This window comes from Chelonia mydas, chromosome 6 (assembly GCF_015237465.2).
Source record: "Chelonia mydas isolate rCheMyd1 chromosome 6, rCheMyd1.pri.v2, whole genome shotgun sequence".
In the NCBI taxonomy this organism is placed as follows: Eukaryota; Metazoa; Chordata; order Testudines; family Cheloniidae; genus Chelonia; species Chelonia mydas.
This window is the reverse complement of record NC_051246.2, coordinates 36,174,679-36,191,586: the sequence shown is the minus strand read 5'-3', so window position 1 is coordinate 36,191,586 and position 16,908 is coordinate 36,174,679. Positions and strand designations below refer to the sequence as shown.

General features: G+C 41.7%; 1 protein-coding gene across 1 annotated transcript; it reads left to right on the top strand.

Moving 5' to 3' along the window:
* The first annotated feature begins 1,387 nt into the window (after nucleotides 1-1,387).
* On the top strand, nucleotides 1,388-16,066 carry TMEM9B (TMEM9 domain family member B). Its single transcript, XM_037899779.2, has 5 exons — nucleotides 1,388-1,636; nucleotides 4,044-4,135; nucleotides 8,799-8,907; nucleotides 10,053-10,187; nucleotides 14,940-16,066. The coding sequence occupies exons 1-5, from the start codon at nucleotides 1,553-1,555 to the stop codon at nucleotides 15,093-15,095; spliced, it is 576 nt and encodes a 191-aa protein (XP_037755707.1). The 5' UTR covers nucleotides 1,388-1,552; the 3' UTR covers nucleotides 15,096-16,066.
* The last annotated feature ends 842 nt before the right edge of the window (nucleotides 16,067-16,908 follow it).

Sequence of the window (16,908 nt, the reverse complement as noted above, 5' to 3'; positions counted from 1 at the left end):
CCCATCCTGGAGCCCGCAGGCCCAGCTGGAGCCCTCACCTCCTCCCATGCTCCAATCCCCTGCCCCAGTCTGGTGAAAGTGAGTGTGTGTGGGGGAGAGGGAGCAACAGAGGGAGGGGGATGAAGTTAGCAGGGGCGGGGCAAGGGTGTTCGGGTTTTGTGAGATTAGAAAATTGTCAATCTTATAGGCTGTAGAGCAGGGGTGGGCAAACTTTTTGGCCCAAGGGCCACATCTGGGTATGGAAATTGTATGGCAGGCCATGAATGCTCATGAAATTGGGGGTTGGGGTGCAGGAGGGGCTGAGGGTTCTGTCTGGGGATGCGGGCTCTGGGGTGGGACCAGAAAGGAGGAGTTCAGGGTGTGGCAGGGGGCTCCAGGCTGGGGCAGGGGTGTGAGGGAGGGGGTGATGGCTTCGGCTGGGGGTACAGGCTCTGGGCTGGGGCTGGGGATGAGGGGTTGGGGGTGCAGGAGGGTCCTCCAGGCTGGGACCAAGGGGTTTAGAGGGTGGGAGGGGAATAGCGGTTGGGGTGTGAGAGGGAGTGAGGGGTGCAGGCTCCAGGTGGTGCTTGCTTCAAGCAGCTCCTGGAAGCAGTGGCATATCCTCCTTCCGGCTCCTATGCGGAGGACTGGCCAGGCAGCTCTGCGCGCTGCTCCATCTGCAGGCACCGCCCCTGCAGCTCCCATTCACCATGGCTCCCGGTCAATGGCAGCTGCGGAGCCCCATGGCTGATCCTATGCATAGGAGCTGGAGGGCGGACATGCCGCTGCTTCCAGGAGCTGCGCAGAGCCACAGCACAGGCGGAGCGGGGCAAGCCCCCAGCTGGAGCGGCGAAGCAGAGCAAACCCCTGACCCCACTCTCCCGCAGGAGCTCAAGGGCTGGATTAAAACATCTGGACGGCCGGCTGTGGCCCCCGGGCCATAGTTCGCCGACCCCTGCTTCAGAGCAACTTTACAAAGGGAGCCCCTGCAATGCCTGGCACGCTGGCAGTGTAGAAGTACTGCTTTAAAAGGAAGTGTCTGATACATTGCTTTAAAACAAAAACCACTCTCTGGATAAAGGATCACTTCAGTCACCATGTCATTAAAATCAACGCTAGGGGAGAATGTGGCACCTATTTGACAGTCTATGCCAGTACCCTACAATGTTTAGGACAGGAAGTGAAAAAGGAAATAGCTAGTGGAAACTGTGCTCTCACTGGGGGGCTCTGGCGGGGGGCGGCCTAGGGCCAGGCCCGTCAGGGGGCTTCTGAGAGGCAGGATCTGTAGCTGCCCTGCCAGGGTCCCACCCCTGTGGCGGGTGACCCGGGAAGGCCGCAGGGCTGCTCGCCAACCCCGCCCCGCTTGTTCCGCCCGGAACGTTGTGGTGAGTGCAGCGAGCCGCCCCCGGAACCCGCGAACGGAGCCGCAGCTCCCCGGGGGCGCATTAGCCAGAGGACTGGGTGTCACGAGACGCCAGCCCGTAGCGGAAGTAGGAAGTGATGGTAGCGCAGCTCCGAGCTGGGCCTCGGGGGTTGCTCTAGCGGCCGTAAGGAGCCGGGCCCGGAGCCCGACATGGCGGCGTGCGCGCGGCTCTGCTCGCTGCTCGGCTCGGTGCTGGCCCTGGCCGCGCTCGTGGGGCAGGTGACGGGGGTCAAGGTGAGCGGAGCGGGGGGGGTCTCCCGCCCGGCCGGGATCCCCCGCAGACGGTCCGTGGTTTCCGGCGGATTCCCCCGCGGAGCCGGGGCCAGACTCCCTTCCCCCCACTGCTGGCCCCAGAGCGGCCCCCGCCCCCCTTCCCCTGCCGACCCTCCTCAATAGACTCCCCCGCCCGCCTGGGGCCTTCAGAGCTGCCGCCGCCCAGCAGGTCCCTGCCGCGGGGGGGGCGGCGGCGCCGGTGCGTGACAGGCGAGCGCGTGAAACGCTCAGCCCGGTGCCAGCGCGAGCCCGGGGAATACACGCGGGGGCTGTCGCCTGGTTCAGGCTCTTGCTGCCTCAGGGGGCTGGAGCTGGGCGTGGGGCTTAGGGCGAAGAGGTGAGACCTGCCCTGAAGAACTGGGCTCGGGCTTTCGAAAGCAGGGGCCGAAATACCTGGTTTGGTTTTCAGGAGTTAATGGGCCCTCCTCAGCCTTGTTGAAGATCGGGCCACTTACTTAGCAGCCTCACTTTAGGCTCCTGTTTTTGGAAATCAAGGCCTTGGCTTGCCATACGAAGTAATTGGGGGGGGGGGGGAACCAAAATCTTGAGTTAGGATGTTATTTTGAAAGGTGACTTCTTACTTCAAGCATGTAAAAATATCTGCTTGGGGGTGAGTTTATGGACAGTTGGGGTTTGTTGGATTGAATGTTTTAGGGCATCCATGAATACGTATGATTCACTCTATCCTTAATAAGTTTTGATATAAGAAACCACATGAACCCTCTTTTCCCACTACCCCTCTCAGAATTCTTGATTATTGCATTTTATGTGGGTTTTCCTCAATCACCCTTAAGGTCCAGCTCTTTATTTGTGGTCTCTTATTATTGAATTACTCAACTTCTCATTGAAGTTTTTGGCACCCATCTCCTTCAATCTCTCAGAAGTTTGCCTTAGTTTACTTAATCTATCAGTATCCTTCAAGTCCCATATCATCTGAACTGTGTTTTTGTATGGTTACGTAGGTAATGCACTCATAAACCAGGGTAAATTTGAATCTTAATTTTTATTAAACCAACATAACTTGCTCAAGGGACAGAAGGCTGGGTCAGCGTGAAGAGAAGTTTTCTTTGGCAGAGGACCACCACCTGCCAATTGACATAAGCGAGGGATTAAGAACATCAGAATGGCCATACTGGGTCAGACCAAAGGTCCATCAAGCCCAGTATCCTGTCCTCTGACAGTGGCCAATGACAGATGCCCCAAAGGGAATGAACAGACAGGTTATCATCAAGTGATCCATCCCCTGTCGCTCATTCCCAACTTCTGGCAAACAGAGGCTAGCGACACCATTCCTGCCCATCCTGGCTAATAGCCATTGATGGACCTATCCTCCATGAATCTGTCTTTTGAACCCCATTATAGTATTGACCTTCACAACACTCTCTGGCAAGGAGTTCCACAGGTTGACAGTGCGTTGGGTGAAAAAATACTTTCTTGTGTTTGTTTTAAACCTACCTATTAATTTCATTTGGTGATCCTTGTTCTTGTGTTATGAGAAGGAGTAAATAACACTTCCTTATTTACTTTCTCTGTGCCACTCATGATTTTATAGACCACTATCATATCCCCCCTTAGTCGCCTCTTTTCAAAGCTGAAAAGTCCTAGTCTTATTAATCTCTCCTCATACGGAAGACGTTCTATACCTCTAATAATCTTTGTTGCCTTTTTCTGAACCTTTTCCAATTCCAATATATCTTTTTTGAGATGGGGCGACCACATCTGCCTGCAGTATTTAAGGTGTGGGAGTACCATGGATTTATATAGAGGCAATATGATATTTTCTGTCTTATCATCTATCCCTTTTTTGATGATTCCCAATCTTCTGTTCACTTTTTTGACTGCCACTGCACATTGAGTGGATGTTTTCAGAGAACTATACACAATGACACAACGAATCTCTTTCTTGAGCGGTAACAGCTAACTTAGACCCCATCATTGTATATCTATAGTTAGTAATCCATGTTCTCTGGTCTGTATCTGAACATGTACGTGCTCAGACAAACAGATACATGGGTCTCATTACCAGAGTAAGTGCTTATATTTGTTTTCCTGGTTGAAGGGTCTTGGGAAAACCTGAACTAAGATATGAGGAATTTGTTGTGCACACCGTATCAGATTTAGGAGGTGACTTTAGGTTATTCAGCCAAGAAACTAAACTCGTGGACTTTCAGCTGGTAGACAAGCTGATTCTTCTTTACTGTCTGTATACTGCTAATAGTTCTTACATTTAAGAAAAATTGGTGATAGGTTGCAATGGACATATGTTTTTAGTATAGTATATAATATGTATTGCATCAACTATATGCTTTTGTAGAAGACTTTTTGATAGTTGATAGCAATTTGTTCTAAGCATCTGTTTTCTTTACAGAATTCTGAGGATGTCCGATGTAAATGTATATGTCCTCCTTACAAAGATCATCCTGGCAATATTTACAACAAAAACGTTTCACAGAAAGACTGGTGAGTTTATGGAGTTCAGAAATTAGAAGGTGTATTCTCATTAGGGTTATATTGCACTTCAGTGGGTCACCTTTCATTAATGATTATGTAAGGGATAGTTATTTCTTTTGTTGTGATGTGGGGAGAAATGTTATCCCATATATTAGTAGTTGATTCTCTCCCTCTTCAGAGTGTTCGCCTATAGCAAGGGACAAGGCCTCAAACCTTTTCTCCCTGCTCTGGTTTTTTTTTGGAGGGGGAAAGGGAGGGTCATAATTTAGTTTGGCTTGTTGAAATTGTTTTTAGAATGTGAAGAAAAAGCATAGTCATAAGTCTGGGAGTTGGGAGATCTGATTTCTGTTCTATTCTGAATTTGTTGTGTTACATGGGTTCTGCATGCCTGAACCTTCTCGTGTGTGCAGTGGAGGAAAAGTAAAAACCAAAGGTCTTTTGAGGCCTAATTCATTTCTGTAAAGTGCTTTGTAATCCGTGGATGGACTATCCTGTAGAAGTGCAAAGTATTCATTAGTGACATATTGGCCTTACTTTTTATCTATGTTTAAGAGACCAAGAGACCTCTGAGCATGATGGGAAGCCACAAATTAATAGTTCAATCCTGCAAATGCTTTCATATCTGAGAATTTCCATTGGTTTCAATGGTACCTATCATAGGAGTAGAATTATTCATGTATGTGTCTGCAGGATTGGAGTTTAATTTATTAAATCACTCACTTTCACCACACACACACACACACACACACACACAGAGGTTTGGTAGAACCTACATATTGTATATTTGAAGCTAAATTAATGTTATGAACATTATTTGAGTATAAAATGTTTGGTCTAGTTAAGGCCATTATTTTATTCCAAATTATTAAGTTTGTCACAGTAGAAATAATGTCATGGTGCAGTGATGAAACAGATTGAGACTATCTCAGTTGCAGCACGCTTACGTGCTTAATCTAGGTTCTAGCAGAAGGCCTGCCGCTCCTATTTCATTAGGTAGACATTTTCCCTGAATTCAGCTGGAGCAGAGTTGAACCTAGGGTTCCTTACTCTTGTCATTAACTGAAGGAAAAATCAGCTTTGAAGACTTGAACAATAAATTGTATGTGGAGAAAAACTGGTATATAAAGGATCTTCTATAACCTATTCTCCAGCTTTTAAATGTCATCTTGTAATCATGCTTGAGATGGACCATTTGAGAACAGTTTATGGTTTTGTGGGCTTCTTTTGAAATGTCTTGATGCTATTTCAAATTCCTGATTTACTTTTTCAGTGGAGTATGATGGCTGCAGAGTGCATTCATGTGCAATAAAGCGGAGATCTTAGTGCTGTACAGCTGGCCTCTTCTGCATCTGCATGAGTTAGTTTTATTGCTGAATAGGACAGTGATAGACTGCGTTCGCTTGATATTTAGCTCAGTTAGTTACATTGTACTGAAGAACCAGATCAATTTTTAATGTGCCTGTATAAGTTATTCACCATATAGTGGCCGCTTACAATTGGATTATCCAGTTATTAAATTAGATTTTATATCCAGTGTGGTGTCTGTAATGTGATGATAATGAACTTCCCATTAGGGAGACTTGTCAGGGTTTTTAGTCACACTGTTTTTCCTGGTTCAGACTCTGGACATGATCCTGCAAAGTGCTGATGTCAGTATGAGCTGAGGATATTTTGACCTCACCAAAAGTGCTCACTGCTTTGTGGGGTCAGGCCCATAACTATCGTAGACCGTTCAGCCCTGATGACTAATGTAGTAGGCTGACATAAGGGATGTTTGAATTTAATAGTTGAATACACTGTGCTCTCAGATATCAGTAAAATGTTAACCCTTTTGAAGGAAGTATGTTTGAATGGGTTATAGTGCCCAAGAGACTGATCAAAGTGGTATAGCCATGGGTTGGCATTTAGTGGGGAGACGGAGGTGAGACACCTAACACTCTTCTGGCATAATGAGTAAGGCTATGATTTTTTCACAGAGGCCACGTGTGACTTCCAGCAACCTCCATGACTTTAGCCAGGAGCTGCACATTCTCCCTGCTGCCTGCAGAGCTGTGGGGTACCCCTGCTGCCTTGTGAGGGACCCCAGAGTTCCTGGGTGCTGGGGGGGGACCCCAGAGCTGAGCTCCCCATTTTGTCGTGGATATTTTTTAGTAAAAGTCACGAACAGGTCACGGGGTTCCGTTAATTTTTCTTTATTGCCTGTGACCTGCCCGTGACTTTTATTAAAAATATCTGTGACAAAATCTTAGCCTTACTAATGAGTATACATTTTATGTATAGAAACCTCCCTCCTGTCTAGTCTGTCTTGCACGCAAGGAAACTCCCTTAACAATTCAATTCTATTGATTCTCGTGACTTCAAGCCATGAAAATACTGTTCACAGCAGTCATAGTTTGGAATGTTTAACTAATCAATTGGATTTGCTTCTGAATGACACTTCTGTAACATTGATATCTTTCCTTCATATTTTTGTGACTGTGTTCAACACACAACGATATTCTCTTTTCAGCGTCCTTGTTAGCTGTAAATGAGGATGAGAGGTGGACCTGAGGAATTAAACAAAAATGTGTTGTACTTTGGCTACAATTCTATCAAAATCCTCATGTGCTAAAGTTAGTGCATAGCTTTTACAGGAATCTGTAAACAACACTTAGACGTGCTTTTGACAGCACATTAAGTCTAAGGTTTGCTGATATTGATATTTGAAACATTTATAATCTAATAGAGTGGAAGCAACTTCATATTCTGCCCATATAAGTATACTTTGTGGGTAACACGTTTTAATTTGATTTTGGATTTTAATATTGCAAGTCTCGTAGAAAAAATTACTCCTAACTAAAAATAAGAACTGAAAAAGTATTTCTTCTCAACAGAGAACATAATTTGAAGTTTGGTTATTAATATTATTTTAGTTTTAGAAGTGAAAATACAAATAGGACAGAATAGGTTAATTCACGATTGGTCACGTAGATCTCTAGCGTTTTAATCTGGCCCAGCAACGTGCTAGATCTTAACTGAGTGGTTGTTGTACAGCAGATATTTTAGGGTTTGATAACCTGCTATTGACTTGTCCTGTTGCTGTGAGTTATGGGCACAAAGGCAGAAGCTGGTTCCAGCACCAAATAAGTGCTATGCACCAAAAGAGAATCTGGGATGAGAACTCTGAGCAAGCAAACAGTGACTAAATGAAAGGCCTGGAATTACACAGTGCACTGGCAGAGAGCAGTTGTCTTGGGACAGTTGGCGTCCAGTGCTGTAATTTATAATAGCTGTGGATTATATGCCAAAAGTTTGGTCACCCCTAAGATCTTGCCTTATGTTTTGTTCAGTTTTTAACCAAATAATGCGTGGGGATGGTGCATCACTTTTCTTTCTGCTGGAGAATTTTTCTTTCTGCTGAATGTGTTCCTAAATGTTCACCTTTATGTCATTTTAAATAAAAGGCTAACTTTATTCTGTCTCTGATACATGTGTGTAACTCACATTGGCAAAAGTGGGAGTTCTATTCACATATCAAAGAGAGACTAAACTCTGTTTTTCTTCAGACAGCATCTCCTTGCCCTACTTAATTCTAAACTTTTCTAAATAGTACCAAAAATGTGCTGGGTGCTTTACAGATCAGTAAGAAGATATGGTCTCTGCTCAGAATGGGTTTAAATCTGAATAGGTGACATAGATGGGTAAGGAAATAAAAGAAACTCTATTTGATGAACATGAGGGAGGGAGAAATGGATAGTAGCTGGTAGTCACTCCTGCCTTGCCATGGTATCTGTCAACGTACACCTTGTCCATCCCTTGAATTCTGAGATTGCTTTCATCATTTAAAAAAAAAAAAAAAAGTACATTCAACCCTTCTAATTTCCTTCCTTGATTCTACTGAGTGTTGAATACCCTGCTCTTGAACTTTCCTTGTGTATTGTTTAAGGCCAAAAATCAGTGAAGCAAATGTCCTGTGCGCCATTCTTGTTTTTGAGATGTGGAGAAAACTAATGGAAACGCTAACCTGTGGGGAAAGTGAGGTTTGTTGCACTATTAACTGTGGCATCTTAATGTCTATTTCTCAATGTTTGAATAGACCAGTGCCCAGCCTTATTATACAGGAGGGCCACATAAACCTTAGCACAACTTTGTGTGGGTCAGATAGATTCTAAATATTTTAATAAGATTGAAAGTCACCTGTATGGAATTATATTTTAAGTTCATGTGTATTTAGATAGGTTGTTTCTATGCACAGTCTTGTCTGTTTACACACTTGTGTAAACTAAAATAACGCAAACAGGACGACAAAACGCTAATGAATCGGACAGGAGTATATTGTGTTGAAGCAGGCTCTGGGCCTTATGAAATGCTCTAGTGGGCAGTAGATTGGGCACCCCTGGAATAGACAATCTATATTAGTTTTAATAAGAACTTTCTAGCTGGCTGACTAAGTTGGAGCAGCTGAGTCGCTGTGTAATTAGTCTCATTTAAGTAAATTCATTGTTGAAAAGTTAAAATCTGAAAAAGTTAAATCTTGACCTTTTCTAGGTAGTAGATATTTCTAACTCTTAATCAAAGATCAGTTCCTCTTTCCCCTTGCTGTGGAATTGGCATGCGTTCAGAGCAGAGGGAACTGTCTAAGTAGTGGAGTAAAATCAACCAAACTGACTCTAAGCTGTTTTTCTTTCTCCAGTGATTGTCTTCATGTGGTTGAGCCTATGCCCATCCCTGGACCTGATGTGGAGGCATACTGCTTACGTTGTGAATGCAAGTACGAAGAGAGAAGCTCTGTCACAATTAAAGTAAATATGTCATTCCACTGCTGTATAGTAAACATTTCAGCCAGTTAATAAATGAACCACCTTTTATAACTGTATTCTTAAAAACAAAGCATTCCGAGTGCTCTAGAGACATTATAATAATTAAATCACATAATCTCACCTAAACACAGAATAGCAATAGTACTAATAGTTAAGGCTGAATCATCAGGCTTAAAGGGACTCTATTAAATAGCTTAGTCTCAAAATTTGCCATCCCTGACAGTTGCTAAGGGGGATTCATGTTTTTCTAAGCATTCTGGGTATTTTTATCAGTTTATGTGCTTAGTATCTTTCTCACCCTTTCCCCCTCCTTTGCTCAGTCCCTTGTTACTAAGATGCATATTTTGCTAGCTTGGCAGACACAGTTGGCTAACTATTCTCAGTTATGCTCAAAGTGATGCTATGCCCACAAAAACCATATCAGCCATGTTAGCTTTAATGGGTGAATTTCATAAAAATGAGCTCAAGTTTGGGCAGGCAACCAGGTCTCTGTCTGCCTTTTTCATCCCTTCGCTGCTCTCCCTCTCCTGTGCCTGTTTTTGGCCATCTTGGAAGATCAGCTTATGGAGAAAGCTTTTAAAGTGGATTTTGAAGCATAGATTTTACATTTTGTTATGCATTGAAACTTAGCCCCCACCCCCATTGACATTATCCAGTTAATAATCACTGTGGGTTTCTTGTCCAAACCCAAGATAACTGAATGGAGACAAACAAGCTTGACTGCAAAGAGAACCCCCTGAATCACCAGCCCACAGCTGAAACTGAATGTTAGTCTTATTTTGAGATGGGATTTTTCTCACCACTCTTTTGCAGAGAAGGAGCTTGAACTCTCAAGAAAGACTAGTTACGAGAAAATTTTGTCTTAAACTGTGGATTTCCTTTCTCTTTGTTATTCACTCTAAACACAATATTATTTGAATCTGTGGCTTAATTTCTTGAGGTTGTTTGTTTAATTTAGAGACATTGTCAAGGTTAATAAGGTGTAAAGCAGACCTACTGACTGATTTACAGGCATTTTGTGTGTCTTGTTGTTCCTTTGCTCGGCTGTCTGCCCTGTTCTTGAGAGTATTATGTGGAGTAAGTACTCAGCAACAGTGAAAACTGTGCTTACGTTTTACTGCATGCAGGTTACAATCATAATCTATTTATCCATCTTGGGCCTGCTGCTGCTGTACATGGTGTACCTTACGTTGGTAGAACCTATACTGAAGAGACGTCTCTTTGGACATTCACAGCTAATTCAAAGTGATGAAGACATTGGGGTAAGTGCACTTGAATGAATGCAGTTGAACGCTTCCTTATGAAGGTTTTTCAATGGCAAAATAGCCCTCTTTTTCGAGGGGAGTGGTGGTAATCTTCACTGTTGCAGAAAGTTGTGTGGTCTCTCCAAGACCATTTCTTCACTTCCAATATGTCCACCCCATAAACAGGTGGATAGCGAGTTCAGGAGCCAGGGATTACCGTTTTCTCCCCCGAACCTAGATTACGGAGTAGTCCCCCTTTCTCAGAGTGGTCAAAGGATGGAAAGAATAGGAAATAAAATTTTCCTTACAGGGTTAAATGCTGCATTCCGCCTCATAAGGGTTGCTATATTTTAGGTGGATCAGTGCAATTGTAAGGGGAAAATCTAAATAATGAATATATGAAGAGGTGTAGTCCTCCCTTGCTACTTCAACTTATGTTGGTTGACATTATTTAAAAAAAAAAAAAAAGTTCTAGCAGTGAAATATTGTCATGAGGGGACATTTTATTTCAGTTAAGTCTTATTCTTATAATTAGTTTCCTGCACGTGATGAGAATAGGTTCCATAAGATCCAGAGCAAACTGTTTCAAGAGGTCTACTTGCACTATGGAAATGGACCATTGGTAAGATGTGTGAGTAGACATTTCCCATGTTTGGACCAGTTTGTTTGTTAATGTAGACAAGACAAAACTCTTATAATGAGAAGGGTGTTTAAGACCTGAAACATGGTGCTGAAAATAATGGGGGATTTTGTCCTGGCTAAATTAGCAAATAAACAGTTCGTACCAGTTGAGTGGGGTAAGGGAGGATTATGTTACAGACAGCTGTTGCTGGCTTGGGTCACTTTTTATGTTGTAGAGAGACTTACAGAATATCTGTTAAAATAGAGAGATGACAATGCATTATAACTAATCAGCTTTACAAAGCTGATGGTCTGTTGTTTGCTATGTAGAGATGTCTGAACAAAGTAATGTAGATATGCTAGTCTAGGGTGACATGGCTGTGAAGTCATTATAGTCACCTGGTACCTTGACTGAACTGACTTATTACATTGATAGTGAAGCACTTCACAAAAATATAAGCCAAACTCTCTCAGGGGAAGTTTGCTGAAACAATGTGAAAAATCAAGAACTTACGTTTGCAGTCTAAGAAGTATTAAGTATGTAAGGTTCCTAATCCATGCTTACAAGTAACTGCTAAATATACAAAACAATTTATCAAGTCTAGAAAATACACTTGTGTATTTACCATATTGTATAACCAAGCAACATTGGCAGTAGAGTTAAAGCACATTTTGAGCATAGTGTAACTTTAGCAGACCTTAAAGAAAAAAAAGCAAACCCATAAAGAGGTGAATTTCAGTTTGCTTTATCTAAGTCTGCCAGCAGCTGTGACCACTTACTGTCCAGTTTAGTGTGGTGGTGGTGTTTTTTTAAATAAACTAGGGAACAGAATAAAGAGATTAAAAGTGCTTGTTATGCCATTAAAACATGACCCTTAAGAATATTGTCATTATTGCTTCAAAGTAAATAGTCAGTTAACAATGCAGCAACACTAAAAGGTGTCACACAATCTTAGGGAACTCATAGCCATTTTGTTTACAGTGAAACAAAATGATGATATCTTTATTTACAAAGTCTATTTAAAAACCCAGTAGTATTGTGTGGCTGTCACTTTAATAGCTTTAAATCCATAGCAACTTTGGGCAGTAGTCAAACCCTAATGGATCAGACTTGGTTTACACTCATGCTCTGCATTTTTATTTGCAAGGTGCGTGAGAAACTTGCTTCCATCATATTTAGTATGGTGATTTGAACACTTTTTAATATGGAAAGACTTATCGTCATCCTGTGTAAACCGAGAAGTAGATCACTTAGAATTCTCTCATCTTAGTCTACTGTCTTCATCAGCCATCTGGATGAAAAGTAATCTCATTCTTAAAAGATGTAAACAATTATAAATATTTCCATTTTGGAAACATAACTACAATCTCAACATTAAACACTTACATTGATCTGATACTTAATCATGAAAACAATCAAATACTTCACAAGTATTATTAAAATCTTTAAACTATTTTATCTAAATCATAAGAGGATCAGCACCTGCCCTCTTACAGATTTCAAGGCCAGAAGGGACCATTGTGATCATCTAGTTTGACATCCCGTGCACAAGAATTTCTTGCTGTGAGTTTGGGATGGTCATTACTTATGTGTGGTGCAGCAATGTAAATTTTAACTCAAGGCAGTAAAAACACGCTTCAGACCAACACATTTATACATCATCTGTTCCTGTATTTTCCCTCTTCCTTTTTGAAGCAACATTTAATATGAAAAAAATACTTCGTATGAGCGTTGTGGCATACCTAATTGTAGTATAAAACTGTCTGGTAACTTATGCCATGATTTATGACAGTATGAAACTTTCACAACTGTGTATGTGGGGTTTGAAATATGCCTGACTACCTAGGTTAGATACTAAAGCTGTTTAGTATTTGTTTACTGCAGTTTGACTGTTATAATGTAATGCAGAGCTAGAATCTAAGGCCCTGATTCTGCATGGCCCTCTATGTGGTCAGACTCCATTGAAGTCAGCAGAGTTTTGGATGGACCAAGGAGTCCATCTATGCAGATGTCATAGCAAGTCTGGGGCAGAAAATAATATTTTCTTTAAGGGAGGGATTTTCAGAAGTGCTCAGCATAAATCTACGTCTGCTCCCATTAAAGTCAGTGGTAAGAGTTAAGGCACCACTGAGTGCCTTTGCAACTAGCACTCTGAAGCAGAATCATATTTTAGGAGTTTTAAAAATGCAAAATGGGCCACAGACAATAAGAAGTTTTCTGCACCATAATTACTGTAGGCAACACCTCCATCTTTGTTCTCCCTGAGACCTGTAACCTGGGTGTCATCTTCAGCTAGGTTCCAATGTAGATTTATGTCAGAATCTTGCAGCTTCTTCCTGATTAACATTTCTAAAATCTGGCCTTACTTCTCCATCCACAAAGCTAAAACCCTTGTCCAAGCTTTCATCTCCTGTCTTGACTACTGCAATGTCATCTTCTTTGGCCTTGACAAATGGTCCTGCTTATATCCTTCAGAATGCTGCAAAGATAATTTTCCTCATTCCTGGCTTTGACTACGCTGCCGCTCTCTTTTCATCCCTCCACTGGCTCCCCCTTCTCTGTCACATCAAACATAAACTGCTTGTCTTAACTTTCAAGGCCCTTTGCAGCTTATCCTGCACTATACCTATGATCTCATCTCTATCAACTGTCAGCTCTTGCCTTCGATCAGCCAGTCTTCATCTCCATCTTGCTAAACTTTTGAACAAGCACTTTTGTGCTTTCTCCTGTGCTGGGAGTGGATGGGAAGTGCTTCCAGGGAACGTCTAGAAAGCCACCTCCTCTGTCCTCCTTTGAATTCCTCCATAAAACTCTCCTTTGCTATGTTTACAAAAAAGTTAAGTTAACCAGCTGCTGTGCTGAGACCCTTTATCATGCTAACCAGTATTTTCTAATCTTCCTTGTGCTCCCCAACTGGCCCATCTGTGTCTACCTATTGTCTCTTGTCTAATACTTAGATTGTAAAATCTTTGGGGCAGGGAATGTCTTTTTGTTCTGTGTTTCGTACAGTGCCTAGCACAGTGTGGTCTTGGTCTATGACTGGGGCTCTGAGATACTACCTTCATACAAATAATTAATAATCCATTTAAGGGAGAGGTGTATTGCTGATCACGGAGTTGCTGTACTCGACATCATGTCACGAATAAAATAACCACTTCTGAAAACTTTTTTGCAATAAAACAAGGCAAGGTATAGAAATACACAAGCTTCAACATTGAATCTCCTTTGCTATGTTAGCACAGTGCATAGTTTATAATGGTGGTTTTTCATCTGAAACATATCATATACATGACCTTTTCCAATGTAGTTTTTAAAACATAATTTTTCTTTGTCCAAAACATTTAGGGAGCCAAATAAAAGGTTCTGTTCCAAATGTCTTTGTTTATAACTTGGGTTTTTTTTCCAGTAAATAAATCCAGCTTTGCAGATACTGTTAGAAAAGGGACAGCGTAAATGCTAAACAAACACTCAGTTGTTCAGCTCTTCGTCACTTAAACAGCTGTATTTACATGTAGCAGTGGGTTTGGTTTAGTGACAGTAAACATCAGTGTTTTGGTATTGTAGGGCATCTTTGTGTAACTATCCAAAATTACTTTACGGTAACAGGTTAAAATCTGGTAGTGTGCTGGCTAAGCAAAGACGCGGGCTCCTCAGTTCAATTTTAAATTGAAGTACCAGCATGAAAACAAATGGGAGCGTCCAAGTGTCTTGGTCAACAATTTCAGGCTTCATGTTCAAACAGGTGCTAATGTATGGAAAGCTGTGTGCATGTTACTTTTGAATATGTGGCGGTGCTCTTACCTACAAAGTCAGCATGGGCCCGCTCCCATTGAATTCAGTGGCTAAATTCCCATTGACTTCACTGGTGTAGGATCAGCTTCCATATGATCATTACTTATTACCTTGAGACGCTGACCATATGAAAGCTACTGCAGAACATAACACTAAATTGTTTTATATAAGAAATCCACAGAAATTATTTTCTATAAAATGTTGAAGTGTACAGTCTATATTCAGCTAAAGCTTATTTTGCACACAAAGCTGCCTGGCAAGTTTGAACAACTTCTTTTGTCCAGCAGAATATTGTAATTAACAGTAGTTACGGAGTGAAATTGCTGAAATATAAATACTACTTTCTGCAATTGCAGGATCACCAACCTTTTGCAAATGCTCACGATGTGCTGGCTCGATCCCGGAGTCGTGCTAATGTGTTGAACAAAGTGGAGTACGCCCAGCAACGTTGGAAGCTACAGGTCCAAGAGCAGCGCAAATCTGTCTTTGACCGTCATGTTGTGCTCAGTTAATTGATGTCTAATTCAATGTTGACCAGAAGAAAGTAAAAGGGACTAAAGGAAAGAGCTGACTTATGTCTTCCTGATTCTACCGCTTTTGAATGGTTTGTTACTGGCAGCAAAAAAATGTTAACTTTGTAAGAATGTTCTGGAGTGGAAGCTATCAAAAATAAACAGCAAAGTTAATTAGCCAAAAGATAATTCTTTACATTTTTTTAAATGGCATTTACTAATAAAACTAAGAAAAAACAACTTACTCTAAGGTATCTTTGGATGTAACTGGTACCTTATTTATTATGAATAAGATGTTTTTAAATGTAACTCATACAGTTTAAAAAGCACCAGAGAGCATACTCTGTAACAAAAGATCAGTTACAACACACTAATCACTTTACTCAGTGAACTTTTGTAAATATACTTGGTTTTTCTCCTTGTTTAATGCTATGTACTGGAAATCTAAATCTTGCCGTGTAGTTTTCCTATCTGACATTGGCCAGTTGTGTTCATCGTTTGGTTTCTTGCACTGTTACTTTGAAGATGTTTGTATAGCAGCTGACTGTTGCAAACTTAAGGCAAAACTTAAATGGACAATGACTGTTGGAGATAAGCTGCACACTTAAGGTACTGTGATGTAGATAAACTAATGCAGTGCATATTAAGACAGCGCTTTACTGTTTTGCTTTGATCACTTAATATATTGTATGTGCTACCTACAAATCTCTTCCCTGTCTCTTCATGGATAAAGTCTCAGGAGTTAGTGTATGATAAAGTATATATTTAAAAAATAAACTCTGTATTTGTCTGGGTTGATGGTATAAGGCATATACTCTCCAGCATCTTCTGTCATCTTGGGAATTAGGTGTATTTTTTAACTGTGATGCTGTACTCATCTCTCTGAGATATACAGCTACTGGATAACTATCTTTCGTATATCCTCTTTGGAATGGAACAATTAAAGATTATCATGATTTTTGAAAAACCTATTTGCAGTATCTGTATTTCATCATTTCTCTCCCTCATCACACTCCATGTAAATTTCATATTTAAAATAATTTTGCCAAATGTGCCTAAGATTACAAATGATGGGCATTGTTTGTAAATGTTCAATGCTTGGATGACGGAAAGGACAGCTCAGAAAACTGCTAATATACAGAGTGCCTCAAAGCTCTGATTCAAATCCAGACCCAGGCAGTAGTGGCTGCAAGTTATCACCCATCTGAGGGCTCTGTTCTGTGTAAAATGAGCTGGCCTCAGTCCAATTTATAGTGAGAGTTCACATAAAATTCCCATTTATTATTGCCTGGCACGTCTCTTGGCATTTTAAACAGCAAGGTGGAGGACTGAATGGGCATAGAAACTTAAACTGGCTGTTGCACCTAGAGCTAGTCCATCCATATTAGCATTTGAGACACTAGCAGGGCCATATAAGGACGCTTGCACTGCCCTTACCCTTCACAGATAAATAGAGCATGGCAGTCTTTTGTTATTTCAGTACCTTTCACGAGTACTAACTTCACAAAAGCAGAAACTCTTCAATACTAGCAGAATCATAAGCGATATTTTAAAAAAACCCAAATCCCAGCAACATGATGTAGCCACTAACCAACTGAAGGTTAACACCAGTGGGCTGACAGTACAAGTAATCAAAGTTCAGGAACTATCATCTCCCCACCCCCCCATGCAACATAAACACAGTATCCAGACTGGTGACAATGATGCACTTGACATCCACAGAGGAGAAAGAGTTGCAGTTCCTTGTTGCAAGGTGCCTATTGCCTACCACTTCAGATAACATCCGTGGCAGAAGCACTGCTCCTTGCCTGCC

Excerpts from the sequence above, each read along its gene's own strand:
- TMEM9B (XM_037899779.2), top strand. The coding sequence starts at position 1,553 with ATGGCGGCGTGCGCGCGGCTCTGCTCGCTGCTCGGCTCGGTGCTGGCC. Across the intron at positions 1,637-4,043 it reads GGCAGGTGACGGGGGTCAAG|AATTCTGAGGATGTCCGATG; the intron begins GTGAGCGGAGCG and ends TTTTCTTTACAG. Across the intron at positions 8,908-10,052 it reads GAAGCTCTGTCACAATTAAA|GTTACAATCATAATCTATTT; the intron begins GTAAATATGTCA and ends TACTGCATGCAG.